Source organism: Nicotiana tabacum, chromosome 17 (genome assembly GCF_000715075.1).
Source record: "Nicotiana tabacum cultivar K326 chromosome 17, ASM71507v2, whole genome shotgun sequence".
Classification (NCBI taxonomy): domain Eukaryota; kingdom Viridiplantae; phylum Streptophyta; class Magnoliopsida; order Solanales; family Solanaceae; genus Nicotiana; species Nicotiana tabacum.
The window spans coordinates 126,008,572-126,033,784 of NC_134096.1; the positions used below are offsets into that span (position 1 = coordinate 126,008,572).

A 25,213-nucleotide genomic window follows, 5' to 3' on the forward strand; every position below is an offset into this window, starting at 1 on the left:
TGACTTGCATTTAAATGGCATGACATCTTCAGGTGTCTGGACTACAGGCTCGATCCTCACAATCTTTTACAATATCGTGCACTATATTGTATCAAATATATCGTCGACGATCATTTTGTATCGGCTCTTAAGCGACATAACTTGTTGAGATCTCGTCACTTTCTTTATTTTTAGGTACCTGAACTTCTTCTGGAGTTTCATGAAATGTTATGTCATGGGCTTTTCTAGAGCTCATTTCCTCCTCATTATGATCATTTTTATCATTTGCTCCTATCATTTTTCAAGGATTGTTACCTTTAGAACCGATTGGTCTACCACGCTTCATGCGTACAGTAAACTCTATCCTTCAGGGACTTTAATTTTAATAGGAGCATTTTCACCTGAAATGTGATATTTAATTTTGGATCAGCAAATGCTTCTGGCATTTGACTTGAATTATCTTCTGAATAAGGATGTTATTAATGATAATTCGATTCATATAACATATTTTCAGTTGTTTATTCCATTCCCCAAATGTTAGAAAAATTAACTCATATCCCCAATCTTCTTTGGGAAACTTATCTTTGTGCATTGTGGTAGAGTAATTAATCATATACCACACATCAAAAGTTATTAGATAGTAAAAATATTTAGTTTTTGATCCTAAACCAATTGTAAGGGGATGACTTATCATATTTTGTTGGTCTGATGCATACAAGTGTTGTTGTATACAATTTAAAAAAATTTAGATCAACACATGAGGCTTTGTTCTCATAAGCAATAGTTTAGACATTAATAGGAGGTATTCAATGCTAAACTATCTTGAATATAAATCAGCATCATCAATATGAACTATCTTGATTTCATAATCAGAAAATTATGCTCTTAATTTAGAAAGACAACTTCAAATGCCAAACTGCAGGTTGACAATGAACACACATGTAACCATCTCATATATGCATTTATAAGTGGTTCACATAATAGGTGAATGGGCCCATATTTACCTTTTATATATTCCAGAATTCGGGGATTTTAGTCCCAATTTTAGTATAATCAATTTATTATGAGAACAAGCAACACAAAAGAATTCTTGAAGAATCTTCTAGTTCTTCAGTATATGCTTATCTGAATTCTCAAATAGCTCATTTAAAAATGACAAATAAAAACTTCAAGTTTATAATGGCTTGTGCGATCTCTTAGTAAACTTCTGGTTTACTATAGCATAAACTTTTGCATTAGTAAACTTCTGATTTATTGTGACTACTTTTGTATTAGCAAATTTATGATTTACTGTAGCTACTTTTGCCTCAGTAAAACTTATGTTTTACTGTGACTGCTTTTGCATTAGTAAACTTCTGATTTACCGTGATACATGATGTAGTACAAATTGAAGAATAAGGCGGGTAACTTCTCACATACATTTTCTTTTTACCCCTAGGATTATGGGCTTCTGGTTTATTGCAATATATGTCTTGACCACAATCATATAATATGAATGACATATTTGCATATAAGCTCTTCGGGAGCCTTCAATTTTTTTTTCACAATCAAATATTATTCAGATACTACTTGTGTCATGTGTCTTCTAGACAAACAGTTAGCTCTTCAAGAGCTTTTGATAAATTTTATACTACCAAATATTGCTAAGACACTTCTGGTGTCATGAGAGAAAATCATAATCAAATTAACAATATAAAGACAATTCTAAATTTATTAAATGACGAAAATTAAGAAATTTAATATTTCTACTACTACATAATGTTTTCCTGCTTCAGGATGAAATTTTAATTACTTACTACTTCATGAGCAAATTTAAAATATAAAATATTGATTATATCATATTACCTCTTCTGGATGTGAGTTATAATATATTCATATCAAGAGCGCGTTCATATTTACACGCTTTATTAACATTGTCACATTCACTTATGGGAAATAAATTAATATTTATCAAAAATTCTCATCCTTCGGGAAATAGAATATAATTATCTGAATGTGCGTTAACCAAATCACATTGTGATGCTTCAAACCTCCTTTTAAGATATTTGCTACTTCACGAGCAAATCGAAATATGTATGCAATATGGAGAATTTTCTCTAACTTATCTTCAATTGTAACCATAACATGCCTAAATTATCACTTCTGACGGTCATAGGAATATATCACTTCTGGTGGTTAACAAAATTTTGTTACAATAAAATATACGAAAATATTGCCACTTCTGGTGGTCCTACTTTGCTAGAGTTCAAGTGAACCATAAAATTAAGCCATAACAAGACTTAAAAACTATTGCCACTACTAGTGGCTATATATTTCTTGCAAACTCCCATGTGTAGCCATCGATAAAGTTGAAAATAATAAATCATGATCTCTTCTCGTAATATTGTTCTTCAGGAACAAATTTATGGCATGAACTGCCAAGTGAACCAATTGGGCTCCTTAGGACCAATGAACAAAAATTATACCATTAGTAGCAAAAAAACATGAATATCTGATACGAAGGAAGTACTAACCTTTTGAGTAGAATTCTTAATGTTGGCGATTGGATCTGATTTATAGCCATAAACTTTTGCTAACTTAACTCAACGAATAGTTAGTGATAAGCAATATATGAAAGTGCAAAAATTAATGTCACAAGCCCTCTGCTACAAACCTACTACAAGATGGCAAAGCGGCAAGGGAAAAAAATTTATCGTTCATAAAGACAGTGATATAGGAATACCTTTAAGCCAAACATGGAATCATTTCCATGCTTACTTTGCAAATATGGAAATGAAATAGTGACGCTTAAGAAATATCAATAGTTCAACCCACTATAAAAAGGGAAGAAATCCATAAATACAACAATTTGGTCTTACTTACAGTGAGAATTGTAAAGTAAAGAAAACAGAAGATAAGTATAGAGAGAGATTGATATTTTATTTCAACTTCAAACTCATGTACATAATGAACTGAAAACTTCTCTATTTATAAAAGAAAGAAAGCAGTTGCGAGGCTTTTCATGAAACAGCTGCGAGGCTTTTCTTGAACTGCTTATAAGCTGTCTGTATGAGCTGCTTGCAACCTGCCTGTTTAATAAGAAACTGCTATAAATTATTTCATTGAGTTGCTTACAACCTGCCTGCATCAGCTGCTTGTAGATAAACTTTAATAGAGTATCAAACGGATAATCTTTTTCACAAAGATTATCTATAGCGGAGTAATAAATAGATATCCATATTATAATTATTTTCATAACAAAAAGGAGAAAGTACAATCTCACTAGTTGTAGAGGTCTTTGAAAATTTACTATTCACTCCACAAATTAATTGTCCTAATTTGATTTATATGATTACAAGTAAATACATTAAAAAATTAATATATTAGAAATATTTTTTCAGCAGACCGTTAGGGCCATGGAGTTATTTTTTTTATAAATACGATAATAACAACACACCCAGTATAATCCTATATAGTGGGGTTTGGGGAAGGTAGTGTGTACACATACTTTACCCTTACCTTATGGAGATAGAGAGGTTATTTCCAATAGACCATCAGCTCATGAAAGCATAAACACCATATTAATGAAAAGAAAAACAAGAAGGGACAACACCGAGAAGCCATGTAAAAGCAACATTAATAACAACAAGATAGTAAAATGACCAAAATTAAAGAAAGGACAGATAGTAATCGAAACCCAATACCAACAGAATGCGAGAGTATGTACTAATACTATTGATAAGAACAATCTAGACCACCTAACCTACTACTCTAATCTTCAACCTCCACACTTTCCTATCAAGGGTCATGTCCTCGGTCAACCGTAGCAGCGCCATGTCATGCCTAATCACCTCTCCCCAATTCTCTTTGGACTACCTCCACCTCTCCCTAGGCCCTACAATGTCAACCTCTCACACCTCCTCACTAGAGCGTCTGCGCTTCTCCTCTTCACATGTCCAAACCATTTAAGCCTCGCTTTCCGCATCTTATCCTCAATAGGGGTCATACCCACCTTGTCCCGAATAACCTTATTTCGAGTCCTAACTAACCTGGTGTGTCCGCACATCCATCTCAACATTCTCATATCTGCTACATTTGTCTTCTGTACATGGGAGCTCTTGACTGACCAACACTCAGCCCCATACAATATAGTCGGTATGACCACCACTTTATAGAACTTACCTACAAGTTTTGGTGGTACTTTCTTGTCGCAAAAATACTGGAAGTAAGTATTCACTTCATCCATCCCGCCCCGATACGATGTGTGACAACTTCATCAATCTCCCCACTCCCTGTATAATAGACCCAAGGTAGTTAAAACTTCCTCTCCTAGAGATAACTTGTGAGTCCAGCCTCACCTCCCCTTCCACTTCCTGACTCTCACCACTGAACTTACACTCCAAGTGTTTTGTCTTGCTCCTACTCAATTTGAAATTTTTAGACTCGAGGATCTACCTCCACATCTCTAACCTTGCGTTAAAATAGAGAAAATGAAGTGCATCCCAAATAAAGTGTTTAGAAAAGATAATTTGGAAAAATAAAAAGAGAGTGAATATTCACGACCAATGGAGTTTCTTTTACTTTTCAATCCCAAAAGCTCTTGGTATTTGAATGCACTTATGTTAAATTTTAATAAGAAAATTTTCAAATATTACTTTTCTATATTGAGATGAAAAATTTAATTTGCAATTATATTTTTTTATTAGTATGTAACAAAAAATTGTTACATTTTTCATTTGAAGAATATTTCATTCCAGTTCTTAAGCAAATTCAGTGACGGGACCCATGAAACATATATAGATGTAAAGCTTGATGCTCAAGTTATCCTTAAGAGAGCTAGTTTTAAGTATCTCGGGTCTATTATCCTAGGTAACGGAGAGATTGACGAAGATATCGCACATCGCATCGAAGCGGGATGGATGAAATGGAGGATCTCTTTCGGTATTTTATGTGATAAGAATGTGCCGCCAAGACTTAAGGGTAAGTTTTATAGAATGTTGGTTCGATCGACTATGTTGTATGTGGATGAGTGTTGGTCAGTCAAGAACTCCCATGTGCAGAAGATGAAAGCAACATAGATGAGGATGTCGAGATGGATGTGTGTGTGTACCAGGAGAGATAAGAATAAGAATGAAGCTATCCGGAACAGAGTGGACGTAGCCTCCATGGAGGACAAGATGCGAGAGTATCGACTGAGATGGTTCAGACATGTTAAGAGGAGAAGCATTGATGCTCCCATTATGAGGTGTGGGAGGTTGGCCACAATGAGTTTGAGAAGAGGTCGAGGTAGGCCAAAGAAGTACCGGGGAGAGGTGATTAGGCAGAACATGGCGCTGCTTCAGCTCACTGAGGACATGACCCTTGATAGGATGGTGTGGAGGTCGATGATTAGGGTAGTAGGGTAGAAGGTTAGTAGGTAGTTGGTAGTTTCTTAGTTGCTCACCGATAGTCTTAGTAGCATGCATGTCCCTTCATATTCTTAGATCTTTATTACGTTATGTGGTTTTGTTCACCTCAAGTATTGTGTTCCCTATTTCTATTATTTGGTACTACTTATCATAGACGAGATGGAGAAGAAGGCAAATCAAGAATGGTATAAGAAAGCTAATAAGGAGGCGAAGTTAGCGGCTGTTACGGCTAAGACTGCGTCATTCGGTCGTTTATACGAAGAGCTTGGAGAAAAAGGCGAAGACAATAAGCTGTACAAGCTGGCCAAAGTGATAGAAAAGAAGGCTCGTGATCTGGACCAAGTAAGGTGCATAAAAGACGAGGAAGGTAGAGTTTTGTTGGAGGAGGCACAGATCAGGCGAAGATGGCGGTCCTACTTTTATAAACTCTTGAATGAATAGGGAGATAGGAACATTGTGTTGGGCGATTTGGAGTACTCAGAGCGACATTGTGACTTTGGGTATTGTAGACACATAAGAGTGAGGGAGGTCGAAGGGTCTATGTGCAGAATGAGTAGGGGTAGAGCGACCGGGCCAGACGAGATCCCTATTGAATTCTGGAAGAGCGCGGGTAAGACAGGCTTGGAATGGCTCTCTAGGTTGTTGAATGTTAATTTTAGGACGAAGAAGATGCCTGAAGAGTGGAGGTGGAGTACGATGATTCCATTGTACAAGAACAAGGGGGATATCAAAAACTGCAACAACTATAGGAGTATCAAGTTGCTAAGCCATACGATGAAAGTTTGGGAGAGGGTAGTAGAAAGGAGGATGAGGAGGAGTATGTCCATTTCTGACAACCAGTTTAGTTTCATGCCGGGACGGTCGACTACGTAAGCTACTCACCTTGTGAGGAGGTTGGTGGAGCAATATAGGGCGATGAAAAAGGACTTGTATATGGTGTTCGTTGACCTAGAGAAAGCTTACGATAAAGTCCTGCGAGAGGTCCTATGGAGATGTTTAGAGGCTAAAAGAGTGTTTATAGCCCCTATATTAGAGTAGTCAAGGACATGTATGAGGGAGCTAAGACATGGGTAATGTCATGGGCTGATTTCCATCATCGACCCATGACCCCTTGGACGTGCCCCGTGGCATCCCGGCAAGCCTCCCAACGCCTAGTGCCACTGTCGGCCCTGTGGTCTCGGTAGCGCCAAGTGACAAGCGCGCATGCGCCTCTATCGCCCCACCGATAATCAGTGCCAGCGCCCAGCGATTGGCCAATGCCATCAGTGCCGCGCGCACCGACAATGCCGCGTGCACAAACCATCATGTTGCCCACAGCGCCGCATGCATAGATAATGCCCCGCGCGCAGACCCAATGCCAAGCACCAACGCCCATCCGCTGGCAGATCCAAATAGTGCCGCGCGTGCCAACAACAATGTGCGCGCAGACCCTGATGCTCAAGATAAAGTTGCTTCTATCGGACTTGCTTCCATAGAAGACTAAGTCCTTTTCATTGTAATTATAGAGTAGTTTTACTTCATTCATTTTCAATGTGCTTCTACAACTTTCTTAGGTCAACTCATGTAACTTTGGTTTATTTTTTTTAAGCATTATTAAGGGGGACCAAAGCATTCAAGCATTCAAACAATTCTCTGTACTAGTATCTCTCCCCCCGACACCGCATTGCATCTTGTAATAGCTTTCATCATCATCAATACAATCATCAGCTTTCATCATCAATTGCTCATTTTCCACTGCTTAATTGCTCACGATATTGGTTTTCCCGTACGGCACTGACAATCTAGTCTAGCGTACGGAGAGGACCTCAGTTAGCGCATAACAACCGCACTGACATCGGTTGCTTAGCCTTACGTCGCCCTTCCAAGGAACTTCAGGAAGGCGCCGCGTAACAGTTGGTATCAGAGCCTAGGCTCGACATCGGACAAGGGAACTCATTGCCATCATCATCACCATTTCTGACCATGGTGAATTACGGGGATCGCATCATGACCCTAGAAGAGACAGTTGACGCATTACGGCACATCGTGGATATGTTGCCTGATCTAAAAACCAGCCTAGTGCAAAGGTTGGATGACCTGGACCGCAGAATACGGCAGGCAGAAATTGACATAGCAAACATCAGTCACGACTCTGAGGAAGACCGGGAAACGGCTACCGTCGAGGCAACCAAAATTTATGGCAAATTCGAGGACCTCCAACAGGAGCGTGCCGAGGATTTAGCCCATCGGGAACTAGAGGCAGACTGATTGACCGTCATGCAGCAAACCATAGACAACTTGACAGGCCAGCTCAATGTTGTCAATGCTGCCCTTCAAAGCCTCCTCAAAGGAGGCGAAAACCATATCAGGGGTGCCATGAACATTGCCCCCATGCCACAAAAGCTGAAAATTCTGGAGCCTAAGCCATACAATGGAGCCCGGGATGCTAAAGAAGTGGAAAAGTTCATCTTAGACATCGAACAATACTTCGATGCCGTTGGACAATTGGAAGAATCAAAAAAGGTAGCAACTGCTGCCATGTATCTTCAGGGTGATGCTAAACTCTGGTGGCGAGTCAAATACGAAGCCATCAGGGCCGGTGAAGATACTCTCCAGACATGGGCAGAACTGAAGGCCTCCATACGCCTGCGATTTTTCCCCGAAAATGTGAAATACAATGCACGGAGAAAGTTGCGTGAACTCCGCCATACCAGGTCGGTGCGGGACTACGTGCGTGAATTCTCCGCACTCATGCTAAACATACGGGATATGGGGGACAAAGACAAATTGTTCGCATTCATAGAAGGTTGAAACCTCATGCTCGTATGGAGCTGCAAAGACAACGGGTAGATACCCTGCCCAAGGCCATTCAAGCTGCAGAGTGCCTTGGGGATTATCAGTTGGAAACTCAGAAGGATAGGCCCCAGCCGCCTGTCCGAGGGGGATACACCGGGAGCCAACCTAGCAACGGTGGCCCCAATAAAAACGGAGGAGATCGAGGTGCATCCAAATCTAAGACTCCTTCCTCAAGCAGCAACAGTGTTGCATCAGTCAACAACAATCAGGGAAGAAAGCCCCCATCAGAATGCCGTCATTGCGGCGGGGAACATTGGAACAATAAATGCCCCAATACACAAATCAATGCTCAACAATCTGTTGACGATGATGAGTCAGATGAGGACGGCTCAGTCGGCGCAGAACAAGTAGGTGCCTTCAACGCATTTGTTGGCTCCATTCATGATACCTTGGCGGGAACCAGTACTGGCAACCCCAAGAAGAACGCATTCCTAATCGACAAGAAAGGGAAAGGAAAGGCGGACGAAAGGCCTCCCACATGACAAAAGAGGACCCTAATATTCGTTGACATGAAAGTAAATGGCAGACCTATTCGGGCATTGATAGACACGGGTGCTAGCCATAACTACATGGACTCAACTCAGGTGCAACGCCTCGGTCTAGCAGTGCAAAAATGCAAAGGTCGTGTCAAGGCTAGCAACTCTCCGTCTCAGCAAGTGAGTGGAATAGCCAAAGAAGTGCCAATCAAGCTTTGGCCCATACAAGGGAATATTCGACCTATACATAGCTATCATCGATGACTTCGAACTGATAGTGGGATTGGAATTCCTCAGGTAGACCAACACCATCCCGGTACCATATGCCAACATGCTCCTAATGATGGGAGACAACGGGGCCAAACCCCGCACCATACCGTGCATACCCATGAAGATGGCCGCTGGAAACATCACGACCATGCAGTTAAAGGAGGGAACCAACAAACCTGAACCCACGGTTCCGGCTGCCCTCAACATCATCAAACAGACATCACATCATCGGGGTCCAACAACTCATGTCGCCCCTCATTGTGTGAAGACTTGTCAAGCATTCCCAAAAGGACAAGTCGGATCCCTCAGCATCAAGCGGGACTCTTGGAGCCGCTACCTGTCACACAGAGACCTTGGGAAAGCATTTCCTTGAATTTCATCACAGGATTACCCAAGGTCGGAAATCATGCAACCATTATGGTGGTAGTAGACCAATTTTCCAAGTATGCTACCTTCATCGCAGCCCCACAGAACATATCGGCAGAAGATACAGCTCGACTCTTCTTCTCTCATGTTGTCAAATATTGGGGTATGCCCAACAACATCATTAGTGACTGCGACCCACGCTTCACTAGCAAAATTTGGACCCAACTCTTCAGTTGCCTCGGATCCAAATTGAGTTACAACTCAAGCCATCATCATCAACAAACATATGATCAAACAGACCGGTTCAATAACATGCTGGAGGAATATCTCCGCCAATTTGCAACCGGGTCACAAACACATTGGGTGAAGCTTCTGGATGCTGCTCAGCTGTGTTTCAATTCACAAAAGTGCGCCCATACAAACAAAAGCGCTTTTGCAATTGTTACCGGACAGCAACCGCTACTCCCACAAAATGTGAATGCACCAAATGTGCCATCATCTCATCGAGCTGCCAGTTTCTCGACAGAATGGGAGCAAACTTTAAAGATAGTGCAGAGCTATCTTGTCAAAGCCCAAGAGAGGGCAACGAGGTATGCCGAACAAAACCTTCGCTTTGCCCAACATCAAGCAGGGGACAAAGTGATGGTAAGAACCCCGAGGTGGAACTTATTTGCCAAGAGGACCCAAGATCCTCGCCTATTGCAAAGCTACATCAGGCCTTTTTCCATTGAAAGGCGCATCGAGAAATCCACATACCAGCTGAACACACCAGCTGGTGGAAAATCCATCAAGTCTTCCATGTCAGCCGCCTCAGGCCATTTCAGAAATGTATGGAAGATCATTCAGAAAGACATCTCACAACACCGAGGGGAACAGACCTCCCAGCCAACAAGAGCCTGACCAATCATCATCATCCAGCAGGTAAGGCTCCGAGGACGTCGCCAACTCAGGTGGGGGAGAATGTCATGGGCTGCTTTCCATCATCGACCCATGACCCCTTGGACGCGCCCCGTGGCGTCCCGGTAAGCCTCCCAACGCCTAGCGCCACGGTCGGCCCCATGGTCTCGGCAGCGCCAAGTGACAAGCGCGCATGCGCCTCTGCCGCCCCATCGATAATCAGTGCCAGTGCCCAGCGGCTGGCCAATGCCATCGGTGCCGTGCACACTGACAATGCCGCGCGCACAAACCATCATGTTACCCACAGCGCCGCACGCACAGACAGTGCCCCGCGTGCAGACCCAATGCCAAGCACCAATGCCCAGCCGCTGGCAGATCCAAATAGTGTCGGTCGCACCAACAGCAATGCGCGCGTAGACCCTGATGCTCAAGACAAAGTTGCTACCATCGGACTTGCTTCCATAGAAGATTAAGTCCTTTTCATTGTAATTATAGAGTAGTTTTACTTCATTCATTTTCAGTGTGCTTCTACAGCTTTCTTAGGTCAACTCATGTAACTTTAGTTTATTTTTTTAAGCATTATTAAGGGGGACCAAAGCATTCAAACATTCAAGCATTCAAACAATTCTCTGTACTGGTGTCTCTCCCCCGACACCGCATTGCATCTTGTAATAGCTTTCATCATCATCATCATCAATACAATCATCAGCTTTCATCATCAGTTGCTCATTTTCCGCTGTTCAATTGCTCATGACATTGTTTTTCCTGTATGGCACTGACAATCTAGTCTAGCGTACGGAGAGGACCTCAGTTGGCGCATAGCAACCACATTGATATCGGTTGCTTAGCCTTACGTCGCCCTTCCAAGGAACTTCAGGAAGGCACCGCGTAATAGTAAGGACGATAGGAGGAAACTCGGAGTATTTCCAGTTGAGAGGAGGTTGCATCAAGGATCAACACTTAGCCCGTTTTTATTTTTCTTGGCGATGGATGCATTGATGCAATATATTCAAGGAGAGGTGCCCTGTTGTATGTTATTTGCATATGACATATTTCTGATTGGTGAGACGCGGGGTGGTGTTAATGAGAGGCTAGAGGTTTGGAGACATACCCTTGAGTCTAAAGGTTTCAAGTTGAGCAGGACCAAGATAAAATACTTGGAGTGCAAGTTCAGCAGAGTTACCCAAGATCTGGACGCGGATATGAGGCTTGACACTCAAGTCATTCCTAAGAGAGAGAGTTTTAAGTATCTGGGGTCTTTGATTCAGAGTGATTGGGAGATTGATGAGGATATCACACGTCGTATCAGAGCGGGATGGATGAAGTGGAGGCTCACTTGCAGTGTCTTATGCAATACCAATGTGTGTGAGTTCTACAAAGTAGTGGTTAGACCGACTATGTTATATGGGGCAGAGTGTTAGCCAGTCAAGAGCTCGATGTCCAGAAGATGAAAGTTACTGAAATGAGGATGTTTGAGATGAATGTGTGGGCATACTAGGTTAGATAAAATTAGGAATGAAGTTATTAGGGACAAGGTGAGAGTGACCCCCATGGAGGATAAGATGCGAAGGGAGAGGCTTTGATGGTTGAGACATGTTAAAAGGAGAAGCATAGATGCCCCAGTCAGGAGGTGTGAAAGGTTGTCCTCGGGGGTCAGAGGAGGGGTAGAGGTAGTCTAAAGAAGTCTTGGGGAAAGGTGATGAGGCAGGACATGGCACAACTTGAGCTAACCGAGGACATGACCCTTGATAGGAGGGTGTGGAGGTTGAGGATTAGGGTAGAAGGTTAGTAGGCAGTCGAGTGTTTCCCCATGTCTTCTTGTTCCAGTAGTATTAGTGTTAGTATGGTATTATTTTACCCTTAGATGGCTATTACTACATATCTTGTATTGTATTACTCGTTATCAGTGCTTCTTTAATCTTGTATCTTGCTATCTTATTCTTAGTTTTCTAAATATTTTGTACTATTATTACTTGATATTAGTGCTTCTTTTATCTTTTTTTTAGCTGAGGGTCTATCGGAAACAACCTTCCGTCCAAGATAGGGGTAAGGCTGCATGCATCTCACCCTCCCCAAACCCCACTTGTGAGAATACACTGGATCGTCGTCGTCGTTGTCGTTGTACTTATCCTTTATCTCCTCTTTTTCTTCTCTCTTCCTTTTTTGCTTTTCTCTTTCTTCTCATTCTCCTTCTTCTTCTTTTTCTTCTTCTTCTTCTCGCTCTTTTCAAATCGAAGGTCTATTAGAAACAACAAAACTATCCTCCCCAAACTTCACCTGTTGGGAATATACTGGGTCTATTGTTGTTGTTGTTGAAGCATCAAATAAAAAGGTTAACTAGTCAAAATTTTAGAATGAATCGTCATTTGTGATGATTGTTTTCTTCACTCAAGGCATTTTTTTTAAATTACTATTCAACATTGGAATTTTTATTTTTCTAAAATTGAATAAATTTATTATTGCTTTTAAATTAAAATATCGATCAATTGACTGTTTATCAGATCAATCTGACTGTTGATAATTAAAAAAAAAAACAAACAAAGCTTTTGAGATAAACATAAACGAACACGTTCAGATGCTAAATTTATTGCGTCACATAGAGACGTCAGTCCGTTCACATTCTTTATGTACAACTGGGGTACAAAAAATGATCACTAGTGCTGGCCGTAGACAATCAGACCTCTTCCTGCTATCTTTCTATATATACACAAAGAAGGAGCCAAAGAGAGAGAAAAGCGCGCGTCTAGAGAGAGAGAGAGAGAGAGAGGGAGAGAGAGAGATAGAGAGAGCGCAATTGGTGTCTCTACCAGGTAATATAGAGACCTATAGATACAGAAATTTATATCTCTATGTTGACTCTCTCTCTGTGTACTTTTCTGAATTTACTTTCCTACATGAAATTCACTCTCTACTGTTTCTATATCTAGTACTATTCATCTTCTCGTTGAAATGTTTTGTTAAAGTTGGTAATTGAGCTGTTTTTGAACTTTGAATTTTGAGGTATGGCTGAACTTCTAGGGTTTGGTGATCTGTTGATTATTTGTTGGATTATGTGCTGTAACTATGTGGTGCTGCTTCCTTGGTTGAATTGCTAAAAGTTGATTGAAGTTGACTTTGTGGTCTTCTGGGTTTACGTTGAATTATTTTGGGGTTTTGGGTTTTCTGTTGTCGTGAAATTTTTAGATTTTTTATGAATAAGAACTTCATTACTGGTGAATTTTCATATTTTTAGAATTTATGAATGCAATTTTGATTTTTAATTACCTTCTGAATATATTGTGGTAATATAGAGTATTTCTCCGTGGAATAAAGAGTGATTTTCTTCAGTACATGTGTAGTATAATGGTTTCATAATAAATTGAAAGAAAAGAAATTGATTATAAGTTTGATTTTTATTTTTTAAATTTCAGACAACTGAGGAAAATGAGCTTTTCTTCACGTAGATCTTAGTTAAAGATGGTTTCCTTGGAGTGTATGGGTGGTAGATGTGCTTTATAGCTTTCTTGATAGGTCTGAATTAGGTTGCTTTGATGAGTTTCTTGATAGGTCTGAATTAGGTTGCTTTGATGATAAGTTTGGGTTTCCATGAGTTTGGGAGGAAAGATCAAAGAAAAAAAAAATAGTTTTCACTGTTGTCTTTACTGGTCTGTGATAAAAAAAAATGGTCTTTACATGGTTGACTTCAAAGGTGTGCAGAAGTAGCATATTATCTTTGTTTTGTCATGGGAATGATAAAGCTTTCATTTTTTGTTAAATTTTTCTAATGTTTAGGGGAATTAAGCTTTTACTTAGGCAGATATTGATCAAAGATGAAGTCTGTGGAGTAAATAGTAATAGTAAGTGAAGAGGAAAAAGTATGACCAAGCGAATTGTGTGAAATAAGTGAACGTACCCAGTTGAAGCATTCTTGATTGATTGAGACAAAAAGATTCTCTTAATCCAGATTAACTCCGTCAAGCCTATTTGGCAGGTGCATTTTTGATGGGTTAGTGAGGAAACCCCCAAATTAAAGGAGTCGAGCAAAAAAAACTTGGTCTTATTATCCATCGTTACAGAAAACTGATTAGATGGCGTAATTCCTTGGTAATTTTTGTTAAAACATGGTGGTCCAACATTAGCAAATTGTTGTTATAAATTTGTTATTCATGCTTGGATAGGAGGGAATTATTCAATGCAGGAAAGTATCTATAAGGATATCCTTGATTTTGCTTCAGCCAATTGTCGAATTTAGGTGTGGTTTATGATAGCAGTTTTTTTTTTTCCTTCTTGTGGAAGTTAAAAACAGATTAACAGAACACAATGTTGGTATTTGGGGAAAGAAAGGTAATGGGGAGGCTTGGTTTAAGAGTAGATAATATTGTGTGCTCAAAAAATGAGTAAAAGGTAATTTTCGTCTAGGAAGTTCAGCTAGTGAATGAGCAGGGGATATAACAAAGGTTTCTTTTTCTTACATAAGGTAAGTAATTTATTAATGATGCGAGAAATCCCGTATACATGTCATATACCAAAAAGCAGAGAACCTACACCAAGATATGGTTCTCGACCAAAGAACACCAATCATCTATACACATAGGCACCTCACGGGTGCACCGAACAACCAAGGTTTCTTTTGATAGTGGGTTCAAGACATTCACTGTGCATCTTGTTAGCATAATTCTTAAAACTGCAGAACTTTCAGTGTTTCCAGATTGTCGAAGTTATGCTCCTGTAGAGAGCTCAGTTGAAGCATGATATATGAAAGGAGGGGATGAAGTTGAAAGGGCAATGACCTTCTGTTTAAATGTCTCTGTTCCTTGTATTTAAGTGATTTTGGTTATTGGTTTCTCAAAGTTCCTTTTGAGAGTGATTTCTTTTAATTATTTCACTGCATACAGTTGATGACTATAAACACAGTGCTATCTCGTCTACTTATTTATATGTGAACATCCTGGCATAGCCATGAATTCTGAAGTTCTTTCAATTTTCTTTGACAACAGTCTCTTGAGGCTGATGCTATTTGTCTGAAGGGGTTTTGAATCCCCACTGATGCTTTCAAGTCAAGATTGTGCTAGATATTCCACGTACAAATCAAATGCCATCACTAAAAATGAAGACAAGGCCAGCCTCATCCAGTTCGAAAGAAAAAAATGGTCTCCACGTCTGTCCAAATTCAAGTGTCATATCCAAGAGTTCTCTCTCCCGAACCAGAAGTGTGCAGAATGCAAAAGAAGTTACAGATTTGATTCACAATAGTCATGATGGTAGGTTTGGTTCTATCTTATGGTTCTTAATGATTCTTTAGTTGTCATTGTGATGGCTTGAGAATGATGAATCTTTTCTCTTCACCCACAAGTTTGAACAATGGAAGTCTCTCCTTCATGCTGACATTGCCATTTTCTCGTACTGCATCTCCTGTTTCATTCATCAGTTGCTTTAATTCTTGCAGTTCCTATCTACTATGAAGTATATCCACACCAAGTCGGAAGAAATGGAGACCACGCTAATGATTTGGCAGATAAACTGCTTGAGAAGCAACATCCACCCGTTACTGATTCTGCAACCTTTGATACAATGGTAAATATGTTACAGGGTGTTAACTATCATTACCTGACATTTTCAGTTTATGTTGCAGTGTATAGTAGTCTTATATTATTTGTTCATTTCTTTCAACTATTTGGTGTATAGTGGGGTAAGGACTGCCAAATCTACATATATTTCTGTCATGCGTCTTCAGCTTGTGCGTATATATATATATATATATATATATATATATATATATATATATATATAAAATAAAAAAACTGAACATAGAAATTCGTAGGAGCAAACAAGGAACCAAAAAAAGGTCCCCTGAATAGTTATCTGCTCTCTCCATATCTCTACTTTTTTTTTTTGATAAGTGGCTGTTTGAAGATAACATTATGTGAAAGGGCTGAGACACGAGCACCAGGAAAAGAATAACATGTATTCCCTGTCTCAAAAATGACTTGCTTTGTTAGGAGACTCTTTCAATATAGATTATTTCATGCTTTATCCTGTACATGTCCCTAGATTGTCCATTTCTTTCTAGCTGCTTTTGTTGTTGTGAACTCCTGCATTATTTTTTTCTTGAGAAAAGACATGACGCACGAGTTGACTACAACAAAAGCCTAGCCCAATTAGCTTTGGATTGAGGCGCAATAGTATTTGTTTGGTAAAACAAAAGCAGCTACAAAGAAATATATAATTCACATAATATAACTCGTGCATTATTACTAATTATTCCTGGCAGTTTTACATTTTTAGTTTTCCATGCCATACTTGTGCCTACAGGCCAAAAGTAAGACAATTTGATTTTTGATGTTGTTGTTGTCCTTCGTTTTTTGAAATCACTGCAGGAGCCTACAGCAGTAACCTGCAAATCAAGCCCAGAGACCATTTTTTCACCTAGTCTGGAGATTGGTGCGCACAGTGAGTCTAATGTACCCAGTGATGGAGGTATGCCCCCAATTTTTTTGAATTCTTTTGTCGATTGTGAAATTCTGCTTTTTCTCTCCTCGTCCTGAAAAAGATGTTAGGAAAACCAACAGCCCACCCTTAAATTGTGTGTTGCTTTCTTTTTCCTGAGCTTGAAAAGGACGTTGTCCAACAACCAAAACACCCTCGGGCCATAGATGATAAGAGCTGAGAAGCGCATCTCTCTCTCTCTCTCTCTCTCTCTCTCTCTCTCTCTCTCTCTCTCACAGTTCTGGGAAAAAAAATCATTCTTACATAAACTTCTCATGTTTTATGGTTGTTTACAGCAAGCAATGATTTTTATGTACCCCGATTGGAGACCGAAGATAGTGATAGCAGCAGAAGTTCGTGTGAACATCAGACGTGCAATGTTTCAGATTTTTACATCTCTGATATGATTGTTTCTTGTTTGGCCATCGAGGGTGAAACCATCTATGATGACAGTTTGACTGGCAGATTATTGTCTGATTACAAGTGTGAAGAGCCAAATATCTTTACTAATGTGGATGAGGAATACTTGCTGTTGCCTTTTCTTGAAGACACTGCTGCAGCTAGCTATAGTCAAGATTGCAGAACATCTGGAGAAACTGCCATTCAGTCAGATGATTCGAGCTTATACATGGCAATTCACCAGCTCAGATCATCTGAACAGTCTGATGCTTTCACATATTTAGAATCTGATCAAGCAGAATGCTTTGACCCACATATTTTCATAAGAAATTTGCCAGACATATTAGAAAGGCCAAATATTTTGCCAAAAGAATCACAAAGAAGCAAATCGATCACCCTAGTACTTGACCTAGATGGTGAGATTCACTACTCGGGAACTCCAATTTTACTTTTCATTATCGTCTTGCTGCAATTTTTGGTTACACTGGAAATGATGCAATGTGTAGCTTGGTGTAAAAACAATCTTTGCTTTACCTGAGATCCAGTTACAAAGATTCTTTTATGGTAGGGACTACCAGAGTAATCCAGTCAAATCTCTGGTACATTCATGTATAACACGTATATAGCTTAGTTGCTGTATTTGGTGCAATATTACTTTCAGTACATATAATATTTTACAGAGGTATGACATAGTTCCCACAAGATGGTCTAATATCTTGCATATTCATTTCATGTCTCCAGAGACACTTGTTCATTCTACACTGGAGCATTGTGATGATGCAGACTTCACATTTCCTGTTTTCTTCAACATGAAAGAACACATTGTCTATGTGAGGCAGAGGCCTCACCTCAAGACATTCTTGGAGAGAGTCGCGGAGATGTTCGAAATCGTAATTTTTACCGCTAGTCAGAGCATATATGCAAAGCAGCTGCTAGATATACTGGATCCAGATGGAAAGCTTATTTCAAGGCGCGCGTATCGTGAATCATGCATCTTCTCTGATGGAAGTTATACGAAGGATTTAACAGTATTAGGTGTTGATCTGGCAAAAGTTGTAATTATAGATAATTCCCCACAGGTAATCTACTTGAATTATGTATTTGATGATAAATTGAGTATTATTATCTTGTTAGCTGGGAATATGCTTTTGTCATGTTACTGCGTTTACTTTTGATCCTTTGCTTTTTTTGAAGTCTTTTAGCCCTATTAGAGATTGTTATGCCAATAGGAAATATAGAGAACTTCTAGTACATATTATATTTGTTATTTGTATAATACTGGCCTGAGATTATTTTAAATGGAGAAACGTGTCAGTGAGGATTCCTATAGCAGACCCCAACTAGTTTGGGACTGACTAGTAGTAGTAGTAGTTGTTGTTGTATATGTTTGTCCTGTTGGCGAGACGGACACAAATCTCTATGTACTTAATGGTGCTGGGATGGTAGATCCTTACCTCTCTTTTTTCATTTGGTTGTGGCTGGTAAGGGTGAGTGGGCCGGTGAGATCAAGTCACTGAAATTCCTGCGCAATCCGTAAAATAGATACAGCGCCCTTATCAGGCATTTGACTGCTTTTCAAGTTTTCTATAGGAAGAAGAATATGTTGAAAATTATTTGTTAAAAAATAAAGAGTCTAGATGTTTGTGAATTTTTTCAAGTTTGATGTGCTTTGGAAATTGGAGAAATGCTTAAGAGATACGTACAGCAAGGTTGAATATGCAGAGTGCTTATTTGAGCTTGAAGTAAGGCTATTGTTTTATGTAACTGAATATTAGTTTCCCATCTTGATTTCAGGTTTTCAGATTGCAAGTGAATAATGGGATTCCTATTAAGAGTTGGTTTGATGACCCTTCAGACTCTGCACTAATTTCTTTACTTCCATTCCTAGAGGCACTGGCTGATGCTGATGATGTCCGACCTATCATTGCTAAGAAATTTGGTAACAAGGAATAAGAGGCCCTTGTTTCTTCCTAGTAGTTCCTCTAACAATCCCTCCTCTCTCTTCTCATTTAAAAAAGATTATCCTTCATTTACCTGCTCATTGTTCTATCCTCATTGAGCCTTGATATAATTGGGTGTGGAATAAGAATACTAGTCCTCTTCTAGTTGAGTCAGCTTTTTGCTCATTCCTTTCTTGTTTCTACCCTTTTGACAACCTTCTTCAGTCCATTGCTTATCTAATTTCTCGCATATAGTTGCAAGAGGTTCTCATTGTGTGCAATGTACAGTTATATGCCTAGTTATTTACAAGCTTGTGTATATGAATTGATCTTTTGTGAAATAAATTTTGTGATTGTGTTTTGTTGTCCTAGTATAAAAGCTGTCTGTTTGATTAAATTACCTGTTTATTATATAGCTTTGGCAGAGTCTCGTGTACTTGTCAATTTTGCGAAAAATAAGCTTCCCATCAAATGCTAATTGGCAAAACATCAGCGTTGCAGGTAGAAATAGGTTTAGAAGTTAATTGGATTATGATTAGATGATGCTTTAAAGACTACTAGCTTTTAGAAGTCAAAAATAGAATAGCATGGACATCCAAGCACTTGCGTGTTTCTTCATGTAGGCTTGTACTGGTTGTTCCACTCTCGTTTTATTTCAGAACATTACTAGTTATATGTTTTATCCTTAGTCGAAAATCCATTAAACTCCTCTCAAAGCCTAAGTAGAACTAGGTCTGGAGGTTACTACTTAATCATCTTGCCTATGGATGAAAGATTCCACTTGTAAGATTGACTGCCTATTATGCATCAGGAAAAGAGAACAGTTGTCTCAAGTTATAGTCATTAAGTAAGAAATTGATCAGTTAAATGTTAAAAGTTCTGGCTAACATTTCACCCAGAGAATTGATTGCTTTGGAGTTGAAAATAATAATGGTATAGTTCCACTAGTTATTTACTGCAGCGAGACCAATTTTAGCATTTCATGCTACTAAAGGCTAATAGAGCTGTATCGCTAGAATTCTTCTAATATTGGTAAATCGCCTTTCTTGTCGCTGATACCTGCTTAACAGCTTCAGAGTGACGGCTAACTGTAAAATGTACCAAAGTAGAGACCGGATATATGTGCTAGGGTCATGTAGTTTCCATTTCCTAACAGGTTAAATTTTTTAACTTCTACTTTAACTCTTCCTCTGTAATGTCTTCTTGCATGGTGTAATAACTGCCGGTCTTTGACTGGAAAATCCCCCTGCTTCTAAAGGGATCCCAAACAAAACAAAAAGGAAAACAGAAAAGAAAGTTCAAGTGGACACCTTGTCAAAAAATAAAACTGTAGAGGATAAAAGTAAACACAACTCCAAGCAACATAATCTTCTTTTTGGTACAAAATAGATAGGAAATTGAAATCTGAAAACATTTTAATAAGTTAGCTTTATCATCAATTTTATGAACACTCCCATTTTCCTTGCTTGGTAAATAGTTTCTTGTGATTTGAACATGACGCTGATGCTTAACGTTTTGGTCTGGATTTCATGAGAGTGAATCTGGATGAGTTATGCTTCTGCATTTATTTTGCTTAAGAACTCATAAGATTTCAAGGGTAATGCTTTTCAAGGATCTTCTGTGCTATAAATAAGTTCATACAACTGTTTTCATACTTGATATGATGAATACCTGGAATATGCTAGGGAGGTTTTTCTTTGGGTGGATTTTTTTTGGCGAGATGCTGTCAGCCCCTTCCACTTTAATTTGTTCGGATAGTTAGATTGGCATTACTGCAATAGCTTATAAGTTATACAATTACCTTACCTTGTAAAAAAGAATAGCTTATAAGTTGTAATTGTGTTAATCTGCTAATATAGTTGACCAATCATTGCTACTTGACGTAGACTATCATTCTTTTGGATTATCCCAAGAATGAATGCTCATCAAGATGGTTGAGCTAAAGCACTAGATCACTAATGTTCATCTTTGGCTTAAAGTTAATTTCTCTGAAGATCTAGGTCATTTCACTTAAAATGAGGGTGTTGCTTTCTGCCTGCTCGGTTGCTCAATCTGTTTATAGTTGTTTTGGGTGGATGAGATATCATGCAAAAGGATCAGCCAGTTTGACTAGGAGGTACTCGTAGTTTATGTTTGACCAGATAGCTTGATTAATCTATAGGCCTTCCCTGGGATATGAGTCATATGACAAGCTTGTGGCATCATGTAATGACTGAACTGTTTAGGAGTGGAATATGACTTAGCCCTGTGAAAACATGTTGGCTGACGTATTGCATAATGTGCATCATTGTTGTTCAGAGTGTAGTATTGTGAATTTGCTGGTTAGGTATATAACTGCAAGTATGTTCCTTTGTGTTTCCTGTCTCCCATCCTTTCAATATTCCAACACATTTGATTCATAACATTAAATCAAAATGATTTCATAACCATATAGGAAAACCTCTTTCAATATCAGTCTTATCTCCCAGTATAGTAGTTAGTCGGCCATAGGATGTTCTTTATTTGCAACACATAGGCTATTACAAATGCATCATAAAAAACCTTTTGAAGTAATTCCAGAATGGAACCACGGTAGAAGAAATCGTTACCTTTCTCCAAAAAAAAAATGGTACAACAACAACAACAACCCAGTATAATCCCACTAGTGGGGTCTGGGAAGGGTAGTGTGTACGCAGACCTTACCCCTACCCTGGGGGTAAAGAGACTGTTTCCGATAGACTCTCGGTTGTGACAGTATTAAGCCTTTTAAGCATGGTTGTGACGGGATGCAGGATCTATTGAATATTGTTAGTAGATTAGCTATGGCCTAAATCTTTGACAATCTCTCATGGTCAGTGATACATCGAACTTTGCACATGAGTGGAATGTCTTATATTATTACTGGTTTAGTGACATTAAGGAATTTTCTTTATATTTGAGACTTCTCCTGACTCATTCTTGAAGAACCTAATTTCCGGTTGAGGATGATATCAATTATGCCTCTTAGACTAGTCGTTGTCGATTATATAAGTCATCCACCATTCCACTCTGTTTAGGCCTACTTCAAGAGCCGAATGCAGTATTCAGGGGATTCCTTGTAGGCCATCAATCTACTCAGTACTTATCCTTTATTCAGGTTGGGACTGGCTATCTTTGCAAAAGCCACATAGACGGGTTGAAGATGATAGTATAGGGGTTTCCCCGGCCCCTGGGTTTAGTCCACGTGTTATTTCCTTGGAAAATGATGCTTAATGTTGACATGAGGGTCTATATGCGCGGTTGAATTGTTTAGACAAGTTTATCTGCAAGAATGGGTGCTTTCTAAGTGGTGACAAGGAAGTTTTGGCAGAGCTGCAAAGGCTCTAAATTGGTATGTCTGGTGATGCAGTGGTTGGAATTAGACTTTCAATCTCGGTCGAACCCTCTGTGCAGATACTGAGAAGTTTGCATGATTTGGGTATCTCATGGTCCAGCTTACCGTGATATTGCTTGTCATTGATATCTGTGCTTGTAAAATTTTCATTACCCTTTCCAATTTGAATCTGTTATCTGCAGGTCAAATGGAGATAACTAATGTTTTGGCCACCAAGTGGACTAATTTTAGGTATGCAGTATCGATTTGTTTAATGTTTTCTCAGGGTTATTATGAGAATAAACTAACAATTTTTTTTGTTGAGAAATACTAACTACTGCAGACAATATCAGGTTTTCTTTTTCAAAATAATCAGGTTTTTTCTCTTATTTTCTTTTTTCCTTCTTCGGCCAGTGTCAGGATGAACTCAAAACCGTGTAAGATATTTTCCTAGGGCAGGGTGTATAATTAGAAATGTTTTATCTTATACCTTCTTGTATAATATGTCCCTGCAGTATATAGCTCACTGGTCATTGTCCCTTCTTATCTTTTCATGTCTTTGGTGCTCTTTTAGCTTCGTGGCATAAAGAGTATTTGTTCATCCGAGGAAACTGTTGAATAATGCTTTTTGTTCCATTGTTCTTAATTTTTCTTAACGAGAGAAGTGTATGAACATAATTATAGTTTTCATCCCTTATTTGTTAAAGACGATTATTGAGTGAGTTGGCGTCGTCTGTGTATGGGTTGAATTAGGCTGCCTGCTTATTAACTGTGAATTTGATTTGGATATCATAGTCATGTTGTAGTTACTTTCGCTGCTAACCCATGCTGACAGTCCATATTTTCTGGGTACTGCTCATACCAAACAAGGTGCAAAAGACTAATTATCACATAAACCCATGATCTTTTCCCCGGAAACGTAACCACTCTTTTAACTTTTTGAAGTATAGGATCTTCTGTTGTCCGATGGTTTCTCTGTGTAATGACTTTCTTCATATTAACTCTATCTCGTGTTAGTGTATTTCTACTTATAATCTGGGAACTAATCTTAGTGAGTGATTAACCATTTAATCTGTCATCTGCTGTTCTCTGTTCAACGTAGGCTTGAAATATTTAGGAAGGTCGATAAAATGGCTCAATAGTTCAATTAAAGATTATTCAATTCAAGTTCGTTGCTACTATTGTACTTTAGGCTTCTTGGATAAAGATAAAATTGTGTGGGTTTTGACTGGCGTTGTATTTTCTCGTTAAACTTAAAGACCGAAGTCCACACTGCTAGTGCTCTGTGTTCTTTCTCTAAGAGCGCGGATGTTGATAGTTTCTTTTGAATAATCAATTAGTATAAGCAAGTAAGACCGAAAGATAAATTAGGTATTTGCACTTGGCAATTCTGCAACAAGAATAAACGCATTCAAAGCTATCTGTAGCTGGATATTTTCTGGTTTTCAAAATGCAAGCTTTGTACTCCCAAAGGAGAGATCAGCACCGATAAAAAATAAATGGAGCGTCTTCATTCTTCACACTGTGTATTTAAGTAACCTTGAGTTTAATTCAAGGTTAATTTTGAAAATTTGGGTATTATATGAAGGACTTACTCAACAAATTTTGTTTTAATTTGAAAATTTTTTTGGGGCTTACGCTTCACTAAAAAACCTTGCCTCAAATGCCCGGGCGTAAGTTCCGAATTGTTGGGCGTACGCCTCTTGACACCGTCGTCCGGGACGTTTTTGGTACGCCTCGCCCCGAAAACGCCTTTTAAGACACTGAATTAAACAACTTTATATATATTTAAATGATAAAAAAGGAATGAGACCAGCGAAGACGATGACGATGATACAATTGCGAAAACAACACTGTCGCACTACTTCATTAGTTAGGACGTCATAATAACATAAACTAATAGGAGTGCCACAAAGGGGGGAAAAAAAGTAAATGACACTAAATTCATTAATATCATCTCCATGGCTTTCCATGTTAGGGATTGCTCCTCAAGCCTTGGCGTGCCAATCTTCCCTTGGATTGGATAAACTCCAAAGCTACTACACATACAATATACATACATACATAATACGCAACAATAGCACTAATAATGCCAAAATTCAGACCCAGCACATCTCCACTAAAATAGCACCAGTAATAATAAATTGTGTGTATTACAACAACTATGTCTCAATCCTAAGTAAGTTAGAGATCGAAATTCTTGCTGTCTAATGAGTGTGTTATATGCCGATGCAGGCAACTCACCTTAAGCCAAATGCATGACCGAATATAAGCTAATACTGATTTTTGACTCATTAAAAGTGTACCAATGACTCATTGCTCAACTTATTTGACTCTACCTATCTTGACTCAACCAAATTCTGAGTAGATTGAATCTGATTTAACCATTTTACCCTGCCTAGAACCTAGATCTCATCCAACCAATCTATTTGACACCCTAGGGTATAAATTTTAACCCACAAGTGTAACCAACAACTACGTAAGTTTGACAAGCTAGAAACATGACCTATTCAATCTATTCACGACCCAACCCATCTTGACTCAAACAAAATTTTCATAATTGTTAATCAGCTGAACATGCGGATTAAGAATTCTAAATTTGTGGGTTTGACCTGAAGATTTTTAGCACTTAATTCATTGCACCGTTAGATAGTAGATTTAGAATTTAATATTTGTTTAAATTTTAGAAGTTCTTAACATATATAGCTATATTACGTGTCAAAAGTTGGTTGTAGTATGAACACTACATCCGCCTCAGACTGCGCAAACTTAATCCAACCCTCATTTAAGACCTATAATATTAGCCAAGTTTAGACCATTGAGTAGATACATTTGAGGCCCTAGAACAAAACCTAAAAACTCATGATA

General features: G+C 38.9%; 1 protein-coding gene across 3 annotated transcripts; it reads left to right on the forward strand.

Annotated features, from left to right (window-relative positions):
• The first annotated feature begins 12,926 nt into the window (after positions 1-12,926).
• LOC107796847 (uncharacterized) lies at positions 12,927-23,079 on the forward strand. Of its 3 annotated transcripts, none has more exons than XM_075235045.1 (7): positions 12,927-13,020; positions 15,187-15,450; positions 15,636-15,763; positions 16,567-16,666; positions 16,972-17,490; positions 17,816-18,153; positions 22,549-23,079. In XM_075235045.1, the coding sequence occupies exons 2-7, from the start codon at positions 15,282-15,284 to the stop codon at positions 22,561-22,563; spliced, it is 1,269 nt and encodes a 422-aa protein (XP_075091146.1). In that variant the 5' UTR covers positions 12,927-13,020; positions 15,187-15,281; the 3' UTR covers positions 22,564-23,079. The 3 variants fall into 3 exon arrangements, with proteins under 3 accessions (XP_075091146.1, XP_075091144.1, XP_075091145.1); XM_075235043.1 differs by lacking the exon at positions 22,549-23,079 and adding an exon at positions 18,869-19,393; XM_075235044.1 differs by lacking the exons at positions 12,927-13,020; positions 22,549-23,079 and adding exons at positions 13,052-13,210; positions 18,869-19,393.
• The last annotated feature ends 2,134 nt before the right edge of the window (positions 23,080-25,213 follow it).